The following is a 24875-nucleotide window of genomic DNA, read 5'->3' on the forward strand; positions in this document are numbered from 1 at the left end:
CATCCAGCTGTAGAAACTCTGCCAAATCAGATTGGAGCCTGGTGTTGCCATCTGGTTCACCAGTCCTCAGTCAAATCGTCCAACCCATGCTAGCATGGAAAGCGGACGTTAGATGATGATGATATACATATACAGAGAGAGAGAGAGGTGTGTGACTGTGTTGTAAGAAATTTGCTTCCCAACCAAATGGCATCTTGGGCAAGTCTCTTATGCTATTGCCCATGGTCAACCCAATCCTTGTGAGTGGATTTGGTAGACAGAAACTGAAAGAATCCTGTTGTGTGTATGTGTGTTTGTGCTTGTCCCACTACTGCTTGACAACTAGTGTTGGTTTGTTTAGGGTAACTTAGCAGTTTGGCAAAAGAGTATGATAGCTGTCAGTCTTAAGCCCTGAGGACAATTTGTTTAACTAAAAGCCCTCCAAGCAGTACCCCAGGATGGCCACAGTCCAATGACTGAAATAAAGCTATAAGTATGTGTGTGTGTGTGTGTGTGTGTGTAGTATGTGTCGGTATACTTAAAGTAAGTCAGTAAAGAAAGGAGTTAGTAATTTTTGTATTTATCTTTTTTATGTTTTGTTTTCCAGTCGTACCCGATGCTCGATGCTTGCCTCACATCCTGGTTTTGAACCTCAGCTGTGCCACGGGGACATTACAGTGTCTTTCTGTTTCCAACCAACAGAGAAATTCTCTGAACATTATCGTAAAAGACTGAGTAAAACTACACTTCAAACCACTGCGGATGAACCGGTCAGCAAGGAGATTATTGAAAGGGTTGAGTGTCCTAAACCAAACATTCCTAATGCTATTAGGTAAACACTCCTTTCTCTCTCTATCTCTCTCTCTCTCTCTGTCTCACACATACACACTTACTGTCTCTCCAGCGCTGCTTTTATTCTTATCACTTTTTAATATCCACTTCATCATCTTCATTGACATAATCGCTGTCATACTCCATCATTGTCATCGTCATCATCGTCTATTTATTCTTCCAGGCTGGCAAGGGTTGGCTAGGTTTGCAATATTTCTCTTCTGTCACTCTCTGCCACTGTCACCTCATTTTTTAATTTTTTTTTTATATACCTCTCAACAACAACAAAGGTCTACCTGCTGTAGATTCCACACCAAATATTGCACCCTTAATGCTTCCTTCTTTTCATTCTTCTTTCCATCCTTTCTCTACGACTGCCATATTCTTGAACAACTTTTCCTTACCCAACCAACCAACCAACTAATAAGCAAGCAAGGAACTTGATGTTGATCTCTCAAGTGGATTACTCAGGTACTGAGAGGATCTATATGACCAAATACCTTACTGAGTTATTCTGTTTGATATGGTCAAATGAAAGTGTCCCTTAATAACATAAAAATGCCTTTGTACAGTCAGTTGCAAGAATTAAATTACAACTGAACAACCACCACATCCAACTCACCAGTTTTGGAGGCTTTGAGTACTGCTCCTCATTCAGTTAAATATTAAACTATTTATGCTTCCAGAGTTTTGTTTTGGAATTTAGTTGGTGGTAAAAGTGCCTTACCTGTAGCATTTTCAGATATTGCTAGACAGAGATATTACTAGACAGCCAGGTAGAGGTGAATAATATGCTCAATGTTCAGGAGAGAATTCCAGACGTTTAATGATAGCTGCAGTTTTGGAGAGGGGAAAGAATGAGCAAAATGTCCCAGTATAGATTCTAGGAATCAGGAATTTTAGGAGTAGGAAGAGGATGGATGCAGTGTTGGGTGTATTTTAAAGATATTGATCCCTCTTGTAACTCATTTGTGGTTGTCAGTTTGAGATCTGACCTATATTGGCCTTTTTCATTCTCACATCTTTTATATACCTCCACATTTATAATTTAATCAAGATTTCTTTCTCTATCTCTTTCACCATGAGAAAGACACTATAAAATGTAGGAAATGTTAAGATATGTGTATTGTAGTGAGACTCAAACATCACAAATTTAATTTGTGGAGACCGAATGTACATTGAGTTAAATAATTACACATGTAAATTGGAATATGAATGAAGTGGTAGTATGGCTGGGTATTAAAAGTATTACTGAATGTAGTGATTGATATGGACATGTAATGTGACTAGACTACGAGTGCTTGGAGAAAAAAGTGTTGTGTGTTTAGAGAGAAAAACTTGTGGGGGGGGGGGGAAAGACATGGGAAGATGTGGTGAGGACAGATCTTGGGACGCTGAGCTTTACATACGTGAAAACCATGAACTGTGATAAATAGTGATTGATGATCCATACAAGCAGACCTATCCAACTCCTACCAACAAATCAAAAATGATGAATTTGATGATGATGATGGCCATATAAAAATTGTTTTACTTGAACAAGCATAGCTTAATTATAAATTAATTGTTTAATTTTTTTTAATAAAGTTTTTAAAAGATATATTTCTGATGTTTTGTGGATCTTTACCTCTATTTAAAACTCCGAACTATCAAACCATTTATCCTTTCCCCATCTTCCTGTTGCTTCCTTTTTAGTAATGAGAAATCGCATCTCATTCACAATAGGCTGCTTGTGTGTGTGTGTGTGTTTACTTAAGTGAATAATTGCTTGAAATGATGTAGAATCTTAGTATTTGTGTGTGTGTAGATTAACCAACATTTAATGCATGTCTAGTTTACAATGCACTTTTTTTTAATTTTTAGTAATTTTGTGCAAAAATCTTGTTGCAAATGTTCTTCCTGTAACAACGATATGTGCATACTGAATATGCATAATTATTAATTACTGCATTATTTTAGAAACCTAACATGTTATGCATGCATTTCTTGTATGCTGGTTGCAAAATGTGCATGCATGTGCACATAGCATGGGGGTGCCGAGGTGGAGAAGCATTGCTAGTAAACTACATCAGTTAAGTTCCCTGAATATTTTATATCCTAAAAATATTGTCCAAGAGGACCATTATCTGTTATGATCTCAATGATCTTCGAAGACTACTGAAACATCAAACTATTTCACACACACACACACACACACACACACACACACACACACACACACACACACACACACTCACACACTCACACACACACACACACACACACACACACACACACACACACACACACACATTCATGCATGGAGTTCCTTAATGAGTTTATTTTGGTGCCAACTTGTATTTAAAATTTCCTATCATTTCTTATTTCTTTATTGCCCACAGGGGGCTAAACATAGAGGGAACAAACAAGGACAGACAAAGGGATTAAGTCGATTACATTGACGCCAGTGCGTAACTGGTACTTAATTTATCGACCCCAAAAGGATGAAAGGCAAAGTCAACCTTGGCGGAATTTGAACTCAGAACGTAGCGGCAGACAAAATACCGCTAAGCATTTCGCCCGGCATGCTAACGATGCTGCCAGCTCGCTGCCTTATTTCCTGTCATTGATATGCACTGTGTGTATGTATGTGTGTTTGCATATGCACATGCGCACGAGTGTGTGTGTGTGTGTGTATCATAATCCACTAAATGTGAGATGTTGAATTGCCATGTAGCTCCTACAAAAACCTGGTCTACTTTCAACCCTTTCTCTCATAACTTAATCCCCTACCTAGCATAAAAGGCCCCACCCCCATGCATCCTCAGGTTTTGTAAATGTGCAAGCTGATTTGCTGGTGTCAGTGTGACAGATATCTCCCACCCCCACCTGACTAACACTATAAAGTTATTGGCTTTAGGAAGGGCACCCAGCTGTAGAAATCATACCAAAGTAGACACTGGTGAATACATAGTGTGGTCCTTGGACTCGCAGATCCTGTGAGACCATCCAACTCCTGTCAACATGGACGTTGAATGATGATTTTGCGATGGATTCTCCCATTGAATATGACATGTGAGCGTTCAGCTTTTTGCCGAATAATCTGCACAAATGATTTCTTTATAATGAATCAAATGTATGTGTTGTACATTAGCTCCTCATTCTCTCTCTCTCCATCAAATCGACCTTGTCTGAACAGGTGCACACAGGTGTACCATGTGTCAGGTGTCAAAGTGATTGCAGAATGACATGAGATGAAGTGTTTTGCTCAAGAACACAACACACCATCTAGGTCTAAGAACTGAAATCTGGATTGCTGGATTATATATATATATAATTGGAGGATATGTTAACCTCATGAGGGATGGTTGCATCCAAGGAAATGCTGGTTCCACACTCTTAAAGCACTAGTATATATCAAGCATATGATTTATATCCAGTTAAAAGAAAAGAAAAGAAAATGGAGATAAGGAAGTTAACAATTATTATTAAAAAATTGGTCATACACACACACACACACACACACACACACACACACACACGCACACGCACACGCACACGCGCACACACACACACACAGGTCGTTGACGACTTATGACCTGTCCAATTTACGACCGATCGACTTTATGATGATTGGCACACCAGCTCCCAGCAACAATAATAAATATTCCAGTTTTGAGACTCCAAAATTTTTGACTAATGCCAGTATAATAATATAATACAGATTAGAATCCAAGTAGAAAAAAGTCACAGGGGTTTTGATCTGATCCCACAAATTAATTGTGACTCTTTTTCCTGTGACTTTATTATCAGTCATCACAGAATGCTGTGTGTGACTATTACCTGAGAATGTACCGTAATGTAAAAATATATAACCAAGCTATGTAGTCCTTTAGTCTGACTTACAACCAGTCAGTTGGAACCAATTGTGGTTGTAAGTCGACGACGTGACATAGGTGTAGTAAACATCAGATATGCTTTTTCCCTATGTAGAAACTGCAGGAGCTACCCGGATGTTTTGCAAGCTCAACTAAATCTATTGTAATGTTTGAAACCCCTCTGCATTGTTAGCTGGTATCTCAGGGTTAGAAGTATTTTACCTGTTAGCCTGTATGTTTCACCTTAGTAGAGCAGCAATGGAAGAGTTCCACTTGTGGTCTCTTATGAACTACAACAATTTTCAGCTGCCTTGTCCATTTCCTTGATGACTTTTTTAAGTTGTCTGGGTTCCAGGCTTGTCTTTTGCAGGAAATAGCACACTGCTCTAGAAAGAAAACTGCAAAAATGCAACTTTTTTCTCAAAATATGGGTTACTCTAACCTATTTTTCAAAATTGCATGGAATTTCCCAAAAGTTATAAAAAAAAATTGTTTTTAAGGATTTAAAAAAGTAATTACTATTTTAAAAGTTGTACAGTTTAGTCACAATTGTGTATTTATTTATTTATTTATTTATTTATTTATCTTACCTTGTTGACTACAGTGTTCAGGAAAATATCTAGTTAACTCTGTAGATGTACTATTAGCAGTTTCTCAATTTTCTCAACATTGTTTATATTCTTTAACTAGTTTCAGACCACCACCACCTAGTCGAAGAAATAGACCCCTAAGACTTATTCTTTATAAACCTGGGAGTGCTAAGAACACCATCCGAGTGAGATCACTGCCAGAGCAGTGATCTTGCTTCCATGCCTGTGGCACGTAAAAAGCACCATTTGAGTGCGATCATTTCCAGGTTCGCCTTACTGGTGCTAGTGCTGGTGGCATGTGAACAAAACATTGGACTGACTCCTGTGCAGGCGGCACGTAAAAAAACACCATTTGTGTGTGGCCGTTGCCAGTACTGCCAGACTGGCCCTCATGCCAGTGGCACGTAAAAGCACCCACTACACTCTCGGAGTGACTGGTGTTAGGAAGGGCATCCAGCTGTAGAAACTCTGCCAAATCAGATTGGAGCCTGGTGTAACCACCTGGTTCACCAGTTCTCAGTCAAATCGTCCAACCCATGCTAGCATGGAAAGCGGACATTATATGATGTGTTTTTTTGCTGAACTGCTAAATTATGGGGACATAAACACATCAGTTGTCAATTGATGGTGGTGGTGACGCACACGCACATGCACACACGCACACGCACGCACGCACACACGCACGATAAGCTTCTTTCAGTAAAAGGCCAGAAATGTTCAAGATTGCTTTTTCTGAATACCATTGACCCCAGTACTTGACAGCTCAAATGGATGGAAGACGAACTGGACCTTGACAGGATTTGAACTCAGATTGTAAAGTATTTTTTGTCAGACATTCTGTTGGTTCTGTCAGTCACCTACCTTAGAATAATGGAAGAGAAACTGTATTTTCCAAGTGGTAGGGCACTTAGGTATCTGGAATTTTACATGGGGTGCACCTTTCTGAGAAAAGTAGAGGCTATGTCACTATTAGGATTTATTGTCTTGTTTCAGACTGCGGCCATGCTGGAGTACTGTCTTGAAGGTTTTTTTTAGTCAAACAAATCAACCTCAGTACTTGTGTGTGTTTGTGTAGTTTGCTACTTATTCTTTTGGTCTTTTTGCCAAACTGCTAAGTTATAGGGGACATAAACAAACCAACACCAGCTGTCAAGAGGTGTGGTGGGGACAAACTCTCTCTCTCTCTCTCTCCCTCCCTTTCATACACACACACACACACACACACACACACACACATTGTCAAATAGCATTTCTGGTTATTGCTTATATTCATAATGTAAAAGTATAATTATCAAATTTTCTTTTGGAGTGGGATTTTTTCTGACCTACAGACAACCGACTGACCTACACACACACACACCTACACACACACACACACACACACACACACACACACACACACACACACACACACACACACACACACGTTTTCCATCTACCAAATCCATTCAAAAAGCATGTTCATCCTGTAGCTATAGAAGTAGACACATGTCCAAGGTGCCATGCCGTGGGATTGAACCTGGAACCAGTTCACAAGGTGAAGCACCTATAATTTCATATTTTTATGAGGCTCACTGTGAACTATCTTCTGAGTTGCTTAAACTCAAGAACTTTGAGTAAATCAACTTTCTTGGACCAACTGAAGATTGTCAGTAACATTTTTTTCTGTTTTGTTTGTAAGGAAAATCTCAATTTATCCTAAATATAATCAGTGATTGTATTTGTTTGGGGTTTTTTTCCCCTTTTTTTTATTTGCTGTGTCTGGTTAAAGGGATAGTGCCCATGACAATCATGGTCTCACTGAGACTGGTGAGAGTAGTGCCATTAATATTTCACCTGAAACTTCATAAGTCAACACTTAGAGGAATATGGAGAGAATTCCAGAAGGCTGGTGTTATGTGGAGGAAGGATTGAGTGTAATAATTAGTGCAAGGCCTGGTGTAGGCTTGGCTGTATACTCCTATAATTAACTTGGACTCAAATGTAATATCGATAGACTAGCTACAATAAAAATCGCTTAGCATTTTACCACCATTCATTCCTAAAATAATAACCATACCACATTAACTATTCTTATATATAAAACAAGTCTTTTCATTTTGATAAACCAATAAATATCAACTGATATTATCAAACTATTATGCAAAAGATACAAAAATTAAACTTTGCTAAAATCAAACTTTCAGCCCCTTTTCCTTCTCAGTATTAAAGTCCATAAATATAGGGGAATTATGTCTTGAGCAAGGCTTTAAACTGCATCCAGTGTTTGGGCTTCTGCATGGGGGTTCTTAGGTTTTGAGGTGTGTTCTCAGGTCTACTCTGTCTCGGAGTAGTAGCATCTGTTAGTGTCCCAGCTACAGGTTAACTAGCACATGTATCACCTGCTCCAAACCCAGGCTGTATCTACTCAGGTAATCAGCAATGACTTGGTCAGCGAATCCTTTGTAACGCTCGACAATCGCTGGCAAGATGAGCTGCTATAGACAACACTATCCCAAGGTGTGTATGAATGCGACTGGGAACTTGTATCCCTGCTGAAACTCTGGACATGAACTAAACGCCTCAACAACGAATGATGGCTACGGTGTCCCTGCTATTTGATGCTCTTGCTTTCCCAGTGGGCATTTTTCAGATTTATGAGGTGGATTTTGGGGCACAGGCAGAAGCTTTGCCTGCTGGAATGTTAGGGCCCACCATTGGATGTAGTCAGCATTCATGAGGGATGTGGTGAACTCATTGGTCAGAATGGCTCAAACCACCCCAGGTGAATGTCACCACAAGTACAGTTAAGAGAAGAAGAAGAGATGAGTGAGACAGGATTGTCAGAGTGGAGGTGACATGAATCACCCAGATCTGAGGGGCAAAAGCCATTATAGTACTGACAGAGAAGACAGTAAGTTAAATAGTATGCATGCCTATTGGCCAGAAGCCTTATGTTTGTGAGAGATTTTATGTTAATCTTTTGGATGGTTCATGTGGCCTTCAGTTGAGCTTTGTAGCATTTTAATAATTACTAGGTGCTGAAGTACTTCTTAATCCTGAAGAGTAGGATCAGTTATTATTGTGATGTGATCTTATCTATGTTAGCTTTTCGCATTCAGATTACTCTGTCAAATGTAATACTTACACTCTTTGAGTGGTTGGCATTAGGAAGGGCATCCAGCTGTAGAAACTCTGCCCAAATCAGATTGGAGCCTGGTGTAGCCATCTGGTTCGCCAGTCCTCAGTCAAATCGTCCAACCCATGCTAGCATGGAAAGCGGACGTTAAACGACGATGATGATGATGATGATTTATTCTCATTGTTTTGAATTAATTACACATTATCTCATAGCTTTGAGTTTTCAATGATATAATTATCTTTAGAACGACATTGTAAGGTAGGTGTGAAAAGCCAGATCTGACCAGTGTGAACATAAAACAGAATATTTGGACTGGATTTGCCCAGTTTAAATGCTCAGTGTTAAGTATTTATTGATGATAGTGTAGCCTAACGTTTGCAGTAATAATGGGAGCCGTTGTCGTGTGATGATGTTTTATTGAAATGTTTAGTATTTGAAGTTTCTTGCTATTGGAAAAATCACATTCCTATTGGAAGATGCTTTACAGATCACTATTCAGGGAATTGGTTAGGGTTTGGCATATACTGCCTAATTTGCAGGTGCATGATGCATGTTTGGATGAAGGTTAGAGAATGATGAAAGTAGTATTTTTTTTTATCCTCCATCTTCTTTTAGTCATTGGACTGTGACTCAGCAGGGGCACCATCTAGAAAGGTTTATCCAAACAAATTGCCTTCCAGTACTTACTTTTTTTCAAGTCTGGTACTTTTATATGTCTCCTTTGCCAAACTGATAAGTTACAGACTTGTAAACAAAGCAACCAAAGTTGTCAAGTGGTGGTAGGGACACACACACACACATACACACACAACAGGCTTCTATATAGTTTCCTTTTACCAAGTTCACTCATAAGGCATTGGTTGTCTTGGAGCTATAGTAGAAGACACTTAGCCAAGGTGCTGTATTGTGGGACTGAACCTGAAACCATGTGGTTGCAAAGCAAGCTTTTTAACCACATGACCTGTTAGATATATTGTATCCCAGCATTTCTCAACCAGAGTTCCCCAGAACCCTAGGGTTCTGCAGAAAGTTCCTAGGGGTCCTGTGAGAAAGAGTGAGATAAGCTAATGCTAATTTCATGATTGTAACATTACTATACATGCACAACATATTAATGGTTATTGTAATATTGTAATATAGACATCATCCTAGCTAACTTATGTTATCAAAAAAATATAACAACCATATACATACATACATACATACATGTGTGTGTATGTGTGTGATATTTACCATGTGAACTATGAGAAAGATACAGTATATAATTTTTTTTTGTGCAGGGGTTCCTTGAAATTTATTTTAAGGGTTACACAAGGGTAAAAAGGTTGAGAAACATTGTTGTATACACATGATATGAATTCTGGCACAATTTCCAATTACCATATTACATTTACAAAGAGGGCACAGTAATAGGCTCTTGATCAAGGTGCTGTGCAGTAGGATTGAACCTGGGAGCAGATGGTTGAACATTTGGTTATTATCATCATCATTTAATGTCCACTGTTTCGTGCTTGCACAGGATGGATGGAGTTTGAAGCAAATTTTCTATGGCCAGATTCATGCCTTGTCACCAGCCCTCACCTGTGTCCAAGCCAGGTAATATTTCCTTCTTGTGGCCAGACATGTTCTTGTAGGATGTTGGAAATGAGTGTTCACATGTGTCACAATCAGTTACAACTACTATGTGTGTGACTAGTTTCGGTTATTAGACTATAGCCATTCTGGGGTACTACCTTGAAGAATTGGTTTTGAATGAATCAACCCTAGTACTTTTTTTGTCTTTTAAGTCTGGTACTTATTCTATTGGCCCCTTTTTGCTGAACCGCTAAGTTACATGGACATAAATGCACCAACATCGGTTGTGAAGTGGTAGTGAGGAACACACACATGCATACACACACACACATGCACACACACACACACACACACACACACACACACACACACACACACTTTGGGCTTATTTCAGCTTCCGTCTACCATATCTACTCACAAGGCTTTAGTCAGCCTGGGGCTATATTACACTTGCTCAAGGTACCATGCAGTGGGACTGAACCTAGAACCACACAGCCAAGCCTGACTGCCTTCTTTCTCTTTTTTGTCTACCAAATCTACTCACAAGGCTTTGGTCAGTTTGGGGCTATAGAAGAAGGTACATACTCAATGTGTTATGCAGTGGGACCAAACCTGGAGCCATGTTTGCTGGGAAGCAAACTTCTTACTATATAACAACTCCTGTACCTATAATGGTAATCAGGAATAGATGGGATGTAAGATATCTGTGAGTGAAGCATGAACATCTTTCTAGAGAGATAATCTTTTAAAGTAGAAACATGGTGGAAGTATTTCATAACAAGGCTTGAAATATGAGAGAAAATAAAGGTAAGTATATAGGAATGGAATTTTTATATTGGAAAAGTAATTGGTGCTAAGTTGAGGCCTTTCAGCACAGGTATTGGATTTTGGCAGGGGTGTATATTGTCCCCGCTCCTTTTCATAATTTTTATGAACTGGGTTGTGCAGGCTTTGTGGAAATGGCATCATAATCAGTGGGTGCAGGGCCGGTTGGCTGATATTTGCAGATGCTCTGGTATTATTTGACTCATCAGAAGATGATCTCCAGCATCCACTGAATGAATTTGGTGGCAAACACTACAAAACAGGAATGAGAATTAGTGTTGTGAAGTTTGAGACATTGGATCTCTAAAGAAAGTCTTCCCATTGCACTCTGCATGTTAGTGGAACATAATTGAGACAAGTGGAGAAGTCTAAGAATCTCAGGGCTGTATTCACAAGTGATGAGAAGCTTTTGAAGCTGAACTGGAGGCTAGAATTGTAGATATTGGCTCAGTAGTATGTCAGCTCCAGCATTTGATTCTCAGAAGGGGAGTGAAAAAGCCATCAATTTGGTTTTTATGTCAATCCTCAACGTATTGTCATGAATGCTGGGTAATGACTGACAAAATACAATTTCAAATACAATTGATCAAAATGGAGTTCCTCTGAAGGATCTCTTGAGTAACATTACAAGACATCTCCAGATCAAGCTGGAACTTCTCTTTGCATTGAGAGGAGCCCACAGCACTGGTGCCACAGATACATGATTAAAATGTCACAGAAAAGGAATCAGAAGATAGATTCTTCCAGTCAAAATTACTGGCAGGAGACCTAGGGGTAGCCCAGGAACAAAACAGTTGGATAATATCTGTAATCTTAGTTGGCCATGGTTGAGAAAACAGCAGGAAAGTGTAATGATGGATGCTTGTGATAAGACCATGAGGAGGTGCCTGAGGAACTCCTCCATTACTTTCCCTGAAATAATGAGTGGAGAAAATAGAAAGAAATAAGACAAGCATAAGTTTACCATACAAGGATTTGAAACCTTTTTGAAATTGAAGCATTGGTTTGAGCAAAATAAAAAAAAGTGTGGAAAAGTTACGACGAAAAATTATGAAAGTAAATGGGCAATAACAATAAAATTAAGTCAAAAAAGCCTGTACAGTCACCCACTTAGATGTAGAAACAGGAAATGTTAGTATTTACTTCTAAAAACTTTGAGATTAAGTGAGTGGAGGAATTTCAACCATGTTTCGTGGTCTGCTACCACAACAGCTCTTTTATAGGATCCAGTGAGCTCAAGACATCATCAGGAGGAACCACGTCCAGTTTCGGCCCCTACTCCTCTACCATTTGACATGGCAGGTCCCCCCCCCCCCTTTTGGAGGTGTCTTCAGCTCTGGTGTTGAGTGCATGTCTTCTTTCTTCTGTTCCCCTGGCCTCTTCGATGCAGTGTCAACGAGTGTCAGCAGTTAAAAACTAACATTTGGCAGACAGAAACTGAAAGGCGGCGAGCTGGCAGAATCGTTAGCACTCTGGGTGAAATGCTTAGCGGTATTTTGTCTGCCGTTACGTTCTGAGTTCAAATTCCGCCGAGGTTGACTTTGCCTTTCATCTTTTCGGGGTCGATTAAATAAGTACCAGTTAGGCACTGGGGTTGATATAATCGACTTAATCCCGTTGTCTGTCCTTGTTTGTCCCCTCTGTGTGTAGCCCCTAGTGGGCAGTAAAGAAATAAGAAACTGAAAGAAGCCCGTGTGTGTGTGTGTTTGTATTATCCTTGTCTCCCAACTCTGCTTGACAACTGGTATTGATTTGTTTGCATTACTGTAACTTAACAGTTTGGCAAAAGAGATGGATAGAAATAGCACCAGGCTTAAAACTAAGTACTGGAGTTGTCTAAACCCTTCAGGGTGGTGCCCCAGCATGACCACAGTCCAGTAATTGAAACAAAAGATAAGAGAACAGTTTTCTTAAAAAGGCCGCTTGGAAGGCCTTTACAACAATAGGAAGACAATTTAAGCAATTTGGGACAAGATGGAAAAGAATAGAACAATCAAGAAAGAATTGGAAGCACATTGTGACCAGTGTATAACATCAGATAGACTGAAATTTGGTACACTGATATATGTAACTATGTGTATGTATGCATATGTGTGTGTGTATATATATTTATATTGTTATATGATTGAATGCCACGCATCCCCTTCCACGTAAGTTTTATCTTAATAATTCTGATGCGCACTCTATACGATCATTTTACTCTTTCGTTTTTTTCACTCTTTCTCTCTCTTATTTTTTTACCTCCTCTTCTCCCACTTTTCTATCCTATTACTCTGTCACTCTCTCTCCCTCACTCCTCCTCCCTTACTCACATGGCTCCCATGTGACCATTGGCCATCTTTCTTCTCCTAACTTGTGTTTCTTTGTCTTCGTTGTAGCTGGAACAAGGAAGATGTGTTCTTGTCTGTCTCCTGTCCAAGCTTGATTTATGCATTTGCCACCACAACTTCTTTTAGGCTTAGCAGCCCTTCTTGTTTGTTTTCACTGTCCTGTTTGTGTTACTAATTTTTGATCCTCCACAAAATCCCCAATTTTATTTAATTCACTTTGCAGGAGCAACTGTTTTATTGAATGCATATATTGTTAAATGCTCGAAATATGAGACTAGAAAAACAACCAACAACTGATGAAGGGTTGTTCTTTATGTTGTTTGTCTTGTTTTCCATTTCTGTCTTTTGTTGTTCAAAAAAATAGTTCATATTCTATCTACTCGTACTTCATATTTTTTTGTTGTACATGTTTCATGATATCCTGTGCCCACATATGCATATATATATATATATATATATATATATATATATATATATACGTATAGATGTAAGTATGTACATATATATATGTATATATGCATATATATATTATATATATATATACTGACTTGGAAATGGATGTTCAATTAAATAATAATAATATAAATAATATATATATTTCTTCTCCTTTCTTTTTCTTTTCTTCCTTCTCTTACCATTCCTAGAAGCCCTCTCAAAACAATAGAGTAAGTAGTAAACAAGTTTTTACCCTTATTTATTTATTTATTTGACACTCTTTAAAAAGACCATTTCAATACAATGGCCCTTCTCTCTCTCTTTTACCACATCCATCTCTCTATCTGTCTGACTATCAATCTATCTATCTATGTCTCTATCTGCCTGTCTATCTATCTATCTGCTTATACATCTTCCATTGTCTCCAAAGCCTCACCCCAAAAAAACAAAAAAAAAACAAACAAAAAAAAACAATGTTCTGTTATAAACAAAACCCCCCAAAACACCTGTTTTATATAAATAAGCAAGATCTCTGTATTTTCACAATTATATTTGACAAGTTCGAAAGACGAACGAAAGCGCTAATATATGTATAAAATAAATGAAAGAAGTTATTCCAAAATTCTGACGACTCTTTTTTTCAATATATATATATATATATATATAGGAAAAATAGAAAACTCATTTCAAGTGTTCAACAACATTCGTTGAATGCTCGAAATGAGTAGATAGACAGCCAACAACTGATGAAGGGTCGTTCTTTGTGTTACTTGTCTTGTTTTCTATTTTTTCTCTCGTTGTTTGTGTATTTAACTCATTTGTTTTTGTACTTCATGTTGTTTACAGTTGATGACGTCCTGTACCCACATATACATATATGTGTAAAATCTAATTTTTGGCACAAGGCTTGCTATTTTAGGGGTGGGATTAACATTGACTCCAGTATTTGACTGGTTCTTGTTCCTTTAGTCCCAAAAGGATGAAAGGTAAAGCCTATCTTGGCAGAATTTGAGCTTAGAACATAAACATTACTTACATTTGATAGATATTTGTCTTCATCTTGTTAACACAACGTTTCGGCTGATAAACCCTCCAGCCTTCTTCAGGTGTCTTGGGGAAATTTCAAACCTGGGTTCGCATTCCTAAGGTATTTTTCGATGTTATTATTATTGTTATTATTATTATTATTATTATTATTATTCAGGTCACTGTGGTTAAGAGCACAGGCTACTAACCTCAAGATTCTGAGTTCGATTCCAGGCAGTGACCTGAATAATAATAATAAAAACATTGAAAAATACCTTAAGAATGAGAACCCAGGTTCGAAATTTCCCCCAAGACACCTGATGAATGCTGGAGGGTTTATCATCCGAAATGTTGTGTTAACAAACAAGATGAGGACAAATATCTGTCAAATGTAGATCATGTACATAATTCCTCATCTCTTAAATATATCTTTTAGATATATTATAAAGCTGGAAGAAATTCTGGTAAGTGTTTTGTTCAATGTGTCAATGCTTCTACTGGGTCACTGCCACCTTAATAAATAATAATACTAATAATAATAATAATAATAATACTAATAATAATAATTTTGGTTCAATGCCAGTAATTTCAAGGTAGCAGGTAAATCGATTACATTGACACCCAGTGCTCAACTGGTACCTATTTTATCAACCCCAAATGGGTGAAAGGTAAAGTTGACCCTGGCGGAATTTGAACTCAAAACGTAAATATGGATGAAAATCTGCTCAGCATTTTGCCTGGTGTGCTAATGATTCTGCCAATTTGCCATCTGTAATAGTAATGATTTCATTTATTTTCCAACCAGGGCGAAGGATGAGAAACACAACACAAAATGACCATAAAGTGTAGGGGTTAACATATAATGGAATGGTAAAATAAATAAATAATAATAATAAAAAAGTATACATGATAAACAGTGAAAAGGAAGGGAAATATACATAGCATACAAAGGTTTAAAAAGGGGGGGGGGCGATGATAGAGATGTAGTCCTCATGATACAGGATGACTTCTAGGGGTAACTGAAGAACCCCACTGTCCTAGATCTCCCTGAACACCAAGGGCAGATGCCCTCTCCAATTCTCTTTCTCTGACTCACAGGTCTACACTTAGAGAGGTACCATCCACTCTTGCTATATTCACAACTTTCACCTACCTTTCAATAAATTCACTCAAGGACAGCACTTTGCTCTCCACCCTCAATTTCCTTTTCGAGTGTGTTTGTGAGTCTCTACATGCATGTGTACTCATGCCTGTAGACACATATATAAACTCCATACTACACATGATAATGGTCATAAACAGAGAGAAAGGTATCCAAATATTGGAAATTAAGTATGAATGGTAATTTAATTGATTCAGTCTACTAGAACTAGCCAGAACTGTGGGTTTCATCAGGCATAATTGTCTTTATCAAATCAAATACGCTATATATGTATATGCATCTCTCTCTCTCGCTCTCTTTCTCTCTCTCTCTCTCTCTCTCTTTCTCTCTTCTCTCTCTCTCTCTCTCTCTCTCTCTCTATCTATCTATATATATATATATATATATATATATATATATATATACACCATCATCTTCATTTAATGTCCATGTTAGTATGAGTTGGATGGTTTGACAGGATATAATGTGTCCAAGAACTGCATCATACTCCAGTGTCTCTGTTATATATTCTGTGTGTGTATATACATACATACATACATACATACATACGCACACACAATATATACTTACACAGAGCTTATAGAAGTCAGTTTCAAAATGTGATCGATAGGTTTTCTTAAAAACCTCTTATACATCTTGGTCTTTTGTCATCTCCTCCATGAGGCACAGGGTCTTGAGGACAGCCTTCACTGCTTCATCCTATGTCTTTCTGGTCTCCTCTTGTCCACAAGCTTCAAGCACATTTAATGATACAACATTTCTTGATACAGTTGTCTTCATCCATCGATATATATTATGTCTGTACATGTGCAGTGCTTTTTTTGCTTACATCTTATTCCTCTGATATAAAGAATTCACAGAAAACAGGTTTGGTATTCGTAATGCTTTATAGAACAATTGTACTTTTTCTCTGAATTATAATCTCTTAACACTCAAGCATTTGAATAGACCATATCTGGCTCAAATCTCTGATCAGTTTTATGTTCAAACTAACCAGATCTGGTCTCTCATTCCTGTGCTACAATGTCATTCTAAAATTAAACAAATATTGTAATTTCAAAGCTATAAAATAATGTATGAGTAATTCAAAACGATGTTAATAAATAAACAATAGATTAGTTCTGAATGCTAAAGGATTAAACTATAAAGTATGGACTACAAAAGCACATAAGCACAGTTCTTATATATGTTCATACACATCTTCTATAAAGTATTGAACACCATACCTGTTTTCTTTCTATGATTTGGCTTGTATTCTACAAACTAGCATATCCTAAAGCTGATGCTTAGTTTCATACTACACTACTGAGCTGGATTTTTGGTTACATGTGCTTCACAGTGCCTTTGTTGGATATATATATATATATATTTATTTATTTATTTATATGTATGTATAATTTTCAGAATCTGATTCTCTCTCCCTGTCTATTTCCCTTCATTTTCATGTATATATAGTTTGAAACAGCATTTACTGTTCACTATCTCAGCTGTAACTTAGATGGGAGGGTTATCTTGCAATATGTTCTATATCAAGAATCCAAAGTGTTAAATTTTAATCTTAATTCATCTGAAGAAAACAGTTTTTTTTTTTGCATGACATAACATTTTTGCTTATCAGTAAAGAACACATTTGAAACAGCTGTAGTGAACCTCAGCCCATCTTGTTATATATATATATATATATATATATATATATATATATATATATATATATATATATATATATATATATATATATATAATTATATATATAAATATAAAATAAGGGCAACTACTGGGTAGCATCACATGCTAGAAGAAGATGCCAAATGGCTCTAAAACTACCATATTTATCACATAGGCACAGGTTGAAAGCAAGGGAATGTGTGTCTGATAAATAAAGTAGTTTTAGAGCCATGTGGCATCTTCTAACATGTAATGCTACCCAGTAGTTGCCCTATTTATATTTATATAATTAAATACTTTGTATTAATTTTTACCTAAATGGGTTTTTTTTTTACATGATAGCTACTTGATAAAATCCTATATAGATTTTATCCTTCATTATAATGATATATATATGTGTGTGTGTTATATATATATATATATATATATATATATATAAACTTATGGCAATATATACTGATGAAAGATTACACACTTTGATGACAATACTCATAAACTGGTACTTTGAAATTTCTTTGTAATATTTGTTCTGTCTAGGTTCTGCAGACTCTTCCTTGTTATTTTTGCCATTGTTAATTCAGTGAACCCATGTGTGGCCTCTTGGAAAGCTGTTAGTAACAAAATGCAAAATATGAAATGAACAAATAATTCAGGAGATTTATGTTCAATATGCTGAAGAAGATTACAAGCATATCCCTTTTTTTCTTGTATGATTCTCATCGAGAAAAGGAATGAATATTTAAATGACTAGTGTGTGTGTGTGTGTGTGTGTGTGTGTGTGTGTGTGTGTGTGTGTGTGTGTGTGTGTGTGTGTGTGTGTGTGTAGCTGAGAGTGGGACTTAGTGAGAGGAAGAAGAGTAACAATTACATTCTTTAAGGCCTTTGTTGGGGAAAAACAGCAAGGAAAAAGCCACAACTTATATTCTTGTTTGAACTCTAGGGGATCAGCAATTAAGCAGATCAATGATTCAGACATTCCAACTGCAATCCTTCATTCTAGAATTATGTTATGCAATATGTCCATTTTTTTTTGTAAATGGATTTGGCTATTACTTTTTACTAGGTCACATGACCATGGACAAGTATCCTCATTGGTCACATGACCATGGACAAGTATCCTCATTGGTTCAGGGAGAAAAAATATTAATCTATCAATCCTTGTTAGTTTAGATTTGACCACACTGGAGAATGAATATGCCACATATTGCTGTATTGTAGAGACAATTTGTACACATTGAATCACATGAAAATACAGTAAATGTGCTGATGATATATGTCTGTCTGTCTGTCTGTCTGTCTGTCTGTCTGTCTGTCTGTCTGTCTGTCTGTCTGTCTGTCTGTCTGCCTGCCTGTGTCTGTCTGTCTGCCTGTCTGTGTCTGTCTGCCTGTCTGTCTGTCTGCCTGTCTGTGTCTGTCTGTCTGTCTGTTTGCCTGTCTGTGTCTGCTTGTCTGTGTGTGTCTGTCTGCCTGTCTGTGTCTGTCTGTCTAACTGTGTCTGCCTGCCCATGTCTGCTTGTCTGTCTGTGTCTGTCTGTCTGTCTGTCTTTCTGCCTGCCTGTCTGAGTCTGTCTGTTTGTCTGTGTCTGTCTGTCTGTGTTTGTTTGTGTGTCTGTCTGCCTGTCTGTATCTGTCTGCCTGACTGACTGCATCTGTTTGCCTGTCTGCCTGCCTGTCTGTCTGCCTGCCTGCCTGTCTGTCTGCCTGCCTGCCTGTCTGTCTGTCTGCCTGCCTGCCTGTTTGTGTCTGTCTGTCTGACTGCCTGTTTCTGTCTGTCCCTCTGCTTGCCTGTCCGTCTGCTTGCCTGTCCGTCTGCTTGCCTGTCCGTCTGCTTGCCTGTCCGTCTGCTTGCCTGTCCGTCTGCTTGCCTGTCTGTCTGCTTGCCTGTCTGGTCTGTGTCTGTGTGTGTGTCTGTCTACTTGTCTGTGTCTCTATCTGTTTTCTGTCTGCATGTCTGTCTGTCTGCCTGTCTGTTTGTGTCTGTCTGTCTGTCTCTCTGTGTCTGTCTGTCTGCATCTGTTTGCCTGTCTGTCTGTCTGTGTCTGTCTGTCTGTCTGTGTCTGTCTGTCTGTCTGTGTCTGTCTGTCTGTTGCCTGCCTGTCTGCCTGTCTGTCTGTTTCTGTCTGTCTGTGTCTGCCTGTCTGTGTCTGTCTGTCTAACTGTCTGTGTCTGTCTGTCTGCCTGTCCGTGTCTGTCTGCCTGCCTGTGTCTGTCTGTCTGTCTGTCTGTTTGTGTCTGTCTGTCTGCCTGTCTGTGTCTGTCTGCCTGTCTGTGTCTGTCTGACTGTCTGTGTCTGTCTGCCTGTCTGTGTCTGTCTGCCTGTCTGTGTCTGTCTGCCTGTCTGTGTCTGTCTGCCTGCCTGTGTCTGCTTGTCTGTCTACCTGTCTGTCTGCCTGTCTGTGTCTGTCTGCCTACCTGTGTCTGCTTGTCTGTCTGTGTCTGTCTGCCTGTCTGTGTCTGTCTGCCTGTCTGTGTCTGTCTGCCTGTCTGTGTCTGTCTGCCTGTCTGTGTCTGTCTGCCTGTCTGTGTCTGCTTGTCTGTCTGCCTGTCTGTCTGCCTGTCTGTGTCTGTCTGCCTACCTGTGTCTGCTTGTCTGTCTGCCTGTCTGTGTCTGTCTGCCTGCCTGTCTGTGTCTGCCTGCCTGTCTGTTTGTCTGTGTCTGTCTGTCTGTCTGTCTGTGTTTGTGTGTCTGTCTGCCTGACTGACTGTATCTGTCTGCCTGCCTGCTTGTTTGTGTCTGTTTGCCTGCCTGTCTGTCTATCTGCCTGCCTGCCTGTCTGTCTATCTGCCTGCCTGCCTGTCTGTCTATCTGCCTGCCTGCCTGTCTGTCTATCTGCCTGCCTGCCTGTCTGTCTATCTGCCTGCCTGCCTGTCTGTCTATCTGCCTGCCTCCCTGTCTGTCTATCTGCCTGCCTGCCTGTCTGTCTATCTGCCTGCCTGCCTGTCTGTCTATCTGCCTGCCTGCCTGTCTGTCTATCTGCCTGCCTGTCTGTCTGCCTGCCTGTCTGTCTGCCTGCCTGTCTGTCTGTCTGCCTGCCTGTTTGTGTCTGTCTGCTTGCCTGTCCGTCTGCTTGCCTGTCCGTCTGCTTGCCTGTCTGTCTGCTTGCCTGTCCGTCTGCTTGCCTGTCCGTCTGCTTGCCTGTCTGGTCTGTGTCTGTTTGTGTGTCTGTCTACTTGTCTGTGTCTATTTGCCTGCCTGTCCGCGTCTGTCTGCCTGTCTGTGTCTTCCTGTCCGTCTATCTGTCTGTCTATCTGTGTCTGTCTGTTTCTGCCTGCCTGTCTGTCTGTCTGTCTGTTTGTGTCTGTCTGTCTGTGTCTGTCTGTCTGCGTCTGTTTGCCTGTCTGTCTGTCTGTGTCTGTCTGTTTGCCTGCCTGTCTGTTTCTGCCTGCCTGTCTGTCTGTGTCTGTCTGTCTGTCTCTCTATCTGTCTGAGTTTGTGTGTGTTTTTGCCTTGACATCATGTGATCAGTGTAACCAATGTCCTTCATTTCCAATCCTCTGTGAAAACATGTCTGGTCATAAGGAAATATTACTTTACTTAGAAACAGGTGAGGGTTGACAACAGGAAGGGCATCCAGCTGTAGAAAACCTGTCTTAAATTCTTAGATATGCAAGCATAGAAAAGTGGACAGTAAACAATGATGATATATCAACATCGTTATCATCATCATCATCATCATCATCATCTAATGTCCGTCTTCCATGTTGGTTGGATGGTTTGACAAGAATCCATGTCAATGGACTGCTTTGGTATGAATTCTATAGCTAGATGCTCTCCCAGAATGTACTAGGTGCTTTTTTTTATTGCTTTTTTTGTGTGGCATTAACACTAGTAAGGTTGCTATGTAACTTTGCAAGACTACCCCCTCCCCCACCCAACCACCTTGACTGAGATGTAGATGGCTTTATGATATATGTTGAGAGGTTAAAGTGTGACACAAGGGACAGGAACAAATATTTTGTTGTAGAGGAGATGCAGGCTACTTTGCATTATACTTTACTACTGTGTGTGTGCGTGTGTCCATGTAACAGTGGCTCTCGAAGCATAAATAATAGCATGTGAGTATTAGGTTGAAAAACCCTTTTGGATAAAAGATGTCAAAGGCTACTTGTGGGACTGAAACAGCAGACATGAATTCACATACAATGAGTAGCCTTCGACTTTTTGTATACAAAAGGGTTTTTCCAACCAAATATTTACATGCTATTATTCATAGCCTTATATATTTCAAGATCCACTGTTCCAATAAAGAATTTTTTTCATGTTCATTTAAAAGTTTATAAAATCTCATGACATCAACAGTTTATACACACGCACAAACATATTCAATATTATCTGGGTAATAACCTTGTAATGTGTATTCAAAAGCTCTTGTACTGTTATTGGCTACCATATGCCATCATACAGCAGGGTTATTCCTTGAGCTGGATACAAGTGTAGAACTCCATAGTGAGTACAAAACTGATATATAAATTTATATAAGAAAGGGAAACGGGTTCTAATAAATTACAGCCCGTTTTATCCATTTCTTGTGTGTGCGTGTGTATGTGTATATATATATATATATATATATATATATATATATATATATATATATATATATAATTGAAAAAATTCGTTATAGTTATAAAGATACCATAAACAAGAATAAAAATGGAGAAAATATGTTAAAATTGAATTTAATGCAAAATTGAATTCAATACGTACGCACATTTCAAAAGATAATACAAATATTTAAGAAATAATAATAATTATAATTAAAGTCATGCATTGTTATTCTCATCAGTGTGAAGAATTTTTAGGAAGAACATCAAAAGAGGTTATTAATAAAATTCAATAAGGAAAAACAGATGGGGTAATGTGGAAAAATTAAACTAGATATCTACAAACAAGTTGTAAAAGGGAAAAATAATAAGAGAGACGAAAAGGAGAGACATATCGATGTGTATGCAAATCTATTTGTGCAAAAAACTATAACTTAAAAAGTTTAACGGATATATTTAAAAAATAGTAAAAGGTCAAAATGAAACATGATGTAAACAAAAACATGTGTCTAGCAGATATAAACATGTTCACTAACAGAAAAAAGCCATAGAGAGTCAGACATATACATATTTATATTGAAAACGAAAAAAATATATTACAAGAAGCTTTTAGCTAAATAACAAAACTATATTTAAATTGATTCAATATCTTTATACCTATAATGAATTTTTTCAATTGTTATTTTCATATTCTTAATACTTGCTCTGGCTGATTTTTATGAATATGATGAATTTTTTATTGGAAATTATTTTTTCTCTCTTTTTGGATCCTTCAAAAAGTTTGAATTGTTCATATATATATCATGCACAGTATGTGGATTTAATTGATCCCATAGTACTCTTAAGAAAAACCTCTTTTAATGGATCAGGCTACAAACCACATATTAAACCAAAACAAAACAAAATTGAATTTAATGCAAAATTGAATTCAATACATACGCACATTTCAAAAGATAATACAAATATTTAAGAAAAAATTATAATAATAATTATAATTAAAGTTATGCATTGTTATTCTCATCAGTGTGAAGAAAATAAATTGTTTTTATGTAATTAAGGGTGTGATATGATCAATGTTATATGGATGTCAGCTTGAAATAAATATATTTATTTTATACTTCCTTTCTCTCTCTCTCTCTCTCTCTCTCTACACACACACACACATTGTACTGGTATTCTTAATCTTAGGGCTAAGATACCTGCAAGACAGAATATATACTTAGTACATTTTAGTGTATATATGTATGTGTTCAGATATATATAAAGGTATATAAGTATGTTTAGATGTATAAATATATTATATGTATTGTTTTTATCTTTTTTCAAAATCTGGAATTTCAATAGAAACCACAAATTTGTTGTCAACTGTACACCATACCAATCTGCTTCCTACTGTTGTGTCTTCTGTGCAAGAAAGGTAAGTCCACATCTCTTTTTTCCTCTCTCTTCAAATTTCATTTATTTATTTATTTTCACCATTGCATTCCAGTCGTGACCATCCTGTCTTTTATAGCTCATTATCTTTAATTTTTTTTTATTACTCTTTCTTCTTTATTTGTTTTGTTTTCCTTATATAATTTCTTCCTCCTTTTCTTATATATCATCCAAATAAACACAGGATTTTAATGTGAGCTGCCATATGTTCTGTGAAGGTGCATGGCTTAGTGGTGAAGGTATTTGGCTCATGATTGTAAGTTCATGAGTTCAGTTCCTGGTGGTGTATTGTGTCCTTGAGCAAGACTCTTTATTTCACATTACTCCAATCCACCCAGCTGGTAAAAATGAGTAGAACCTATATTTCAAAGGCCCAGCCTTGTCATAATCTGTGTCACACTGAATCTCCCTAAGAACTATGTTAAGGGTACACATGTTTGTGGAGTACTTAGCCACTTGCATGTTAATTTCACATGCTATCCTGTTGATCAGATAAACTGGGACCCTCATCATTGTAACTGACAGAGTGCCACCATAAGTTTCATATGCTGGTGGTACATTAATTGGATGAGTTTGTGTAGTTCATCTAATTAATGTACTGTGTATTATCCTACAATCTTTCAGGCTCAAAATGATAGTTATCGTTTATTGGATGGAGAGCTTTTTCATTGATCCTACCTATAACAAAAGATTACATTATATTTATTGCTGGTAGGACATCATATTTCATTATGCTGAGACCCACTTCGGTCATGAATGACCATGGGATTGCACCTAGAAAGTTACCCTCCCAGGCACAAGTCTGGGCAAGGTTGTTTATGGAAAACCAGCGGTCGCCCATGTATACTGGCCTCCCCTCTCCATGCCATCAGTGTCACCCAAGGGAAAGGCAAAGGCCGATACAGCTTGGCACCTGTGACGTCGCAACTCATTTCTACAGCTGAGTGAACTGGAGCAACGTGAAATAAAGTGTCTTGCTCAAGAACACAACATACAGCCCAGTCTGGGATTCAAACTAACAACCTCACGATCGTAAGCTTGACACTCTAACCAGTGAGCCATGCACCTTCACTATTTCATTATACAGCCATAATATACTATCAAGTACATTAGAAGCTTTTAAGTCAATACTGCGCTAACACAGGTGGGACACAGTATTGATTTATAAGCCTTTAGTACACTTTTTAGAATGTTATGGTTGCTAAGCAAAATACTGTGTCCCTGTCACCAACTAATATGTATGTACCAGTTTCCAGGAATGTGTTTAATATGTAAAATTGGTATATCCAATTGTGTTACATCACTAAATTTAGTGGCTATTTAAACTATGCGTTTGTGGATGTGATACTGACGATGGAGCAATAACTTCTGAAATATGCATATATATCCATTAACTATTTTTCTATCAGTGATCCCATTGTTTACATAGATGTATATAAAATGTCACAACAAATCAGTGCTGTAGAGATAACTTTAAAAGTCGATAGCACTGCTAACACAGGA

General features: G+C 38.0%; 2 protein-coding genes across 8 annotated transcripts in view; both read left to right on the plus strand.

The window, feature by feature from the left end:
* The window catches only part of LOC106878514 (PDZ domain-containing protein 8), a 296017-nt gene that overhangs the window by 163407 nt on the left and 107735 nt on the right, over positions 1 to 24875 (plus strand). For 6 of the 7 annotated variants that reach the window (XM_089365281.1, XM_089365279.1, XM_089365278.1 and 3 more), the window contains 3 exons: positions 587 to 811; positions 13753 to 13773; positions 23283 to 23355. In XM_089365281.1, coding sequence (XP_089221407.1) covers positions 587 to 811; positions 13753 to 13773; positions 23283 to 23355 — 319 coding nt within the window. The remainder of the gene's footprint in view (positions 1 to 586; positions 812 to 13752; positions 13774 to 23282; positions 23356 to 24875) is intronic. The other variant, XM_089365280.1, reaches the window with a different exon arrangement.
* LOC149132243 (uncharacterized) lies at positions 19800 to 20964 on the plus strand (the record flags this gene model as incomplete). The annotated part of the gene is made up of 1 exon (XM_089365360.1): positions 19800 to 20964. A coding segment is annotated over one exon (1026 nt), but the record flags the coding sequence as incomplete, so codon positions are not given.

This window comes from Octopus bimaculoides, chromosome Z, assembly GCF_046866305.1.
Source record: "Octopus bimaculoides isolate indiv1 chromosome Z, ASM4686630v1, whole genome shotgun sequence".
In the NCBI taxonomy this organism is placed as follows: Eukaryota; Metazoa; Mollusca; class Cephalopoda; order Octopoda; family Octopodidae; genus Octopus; species Octopus bimaculoides.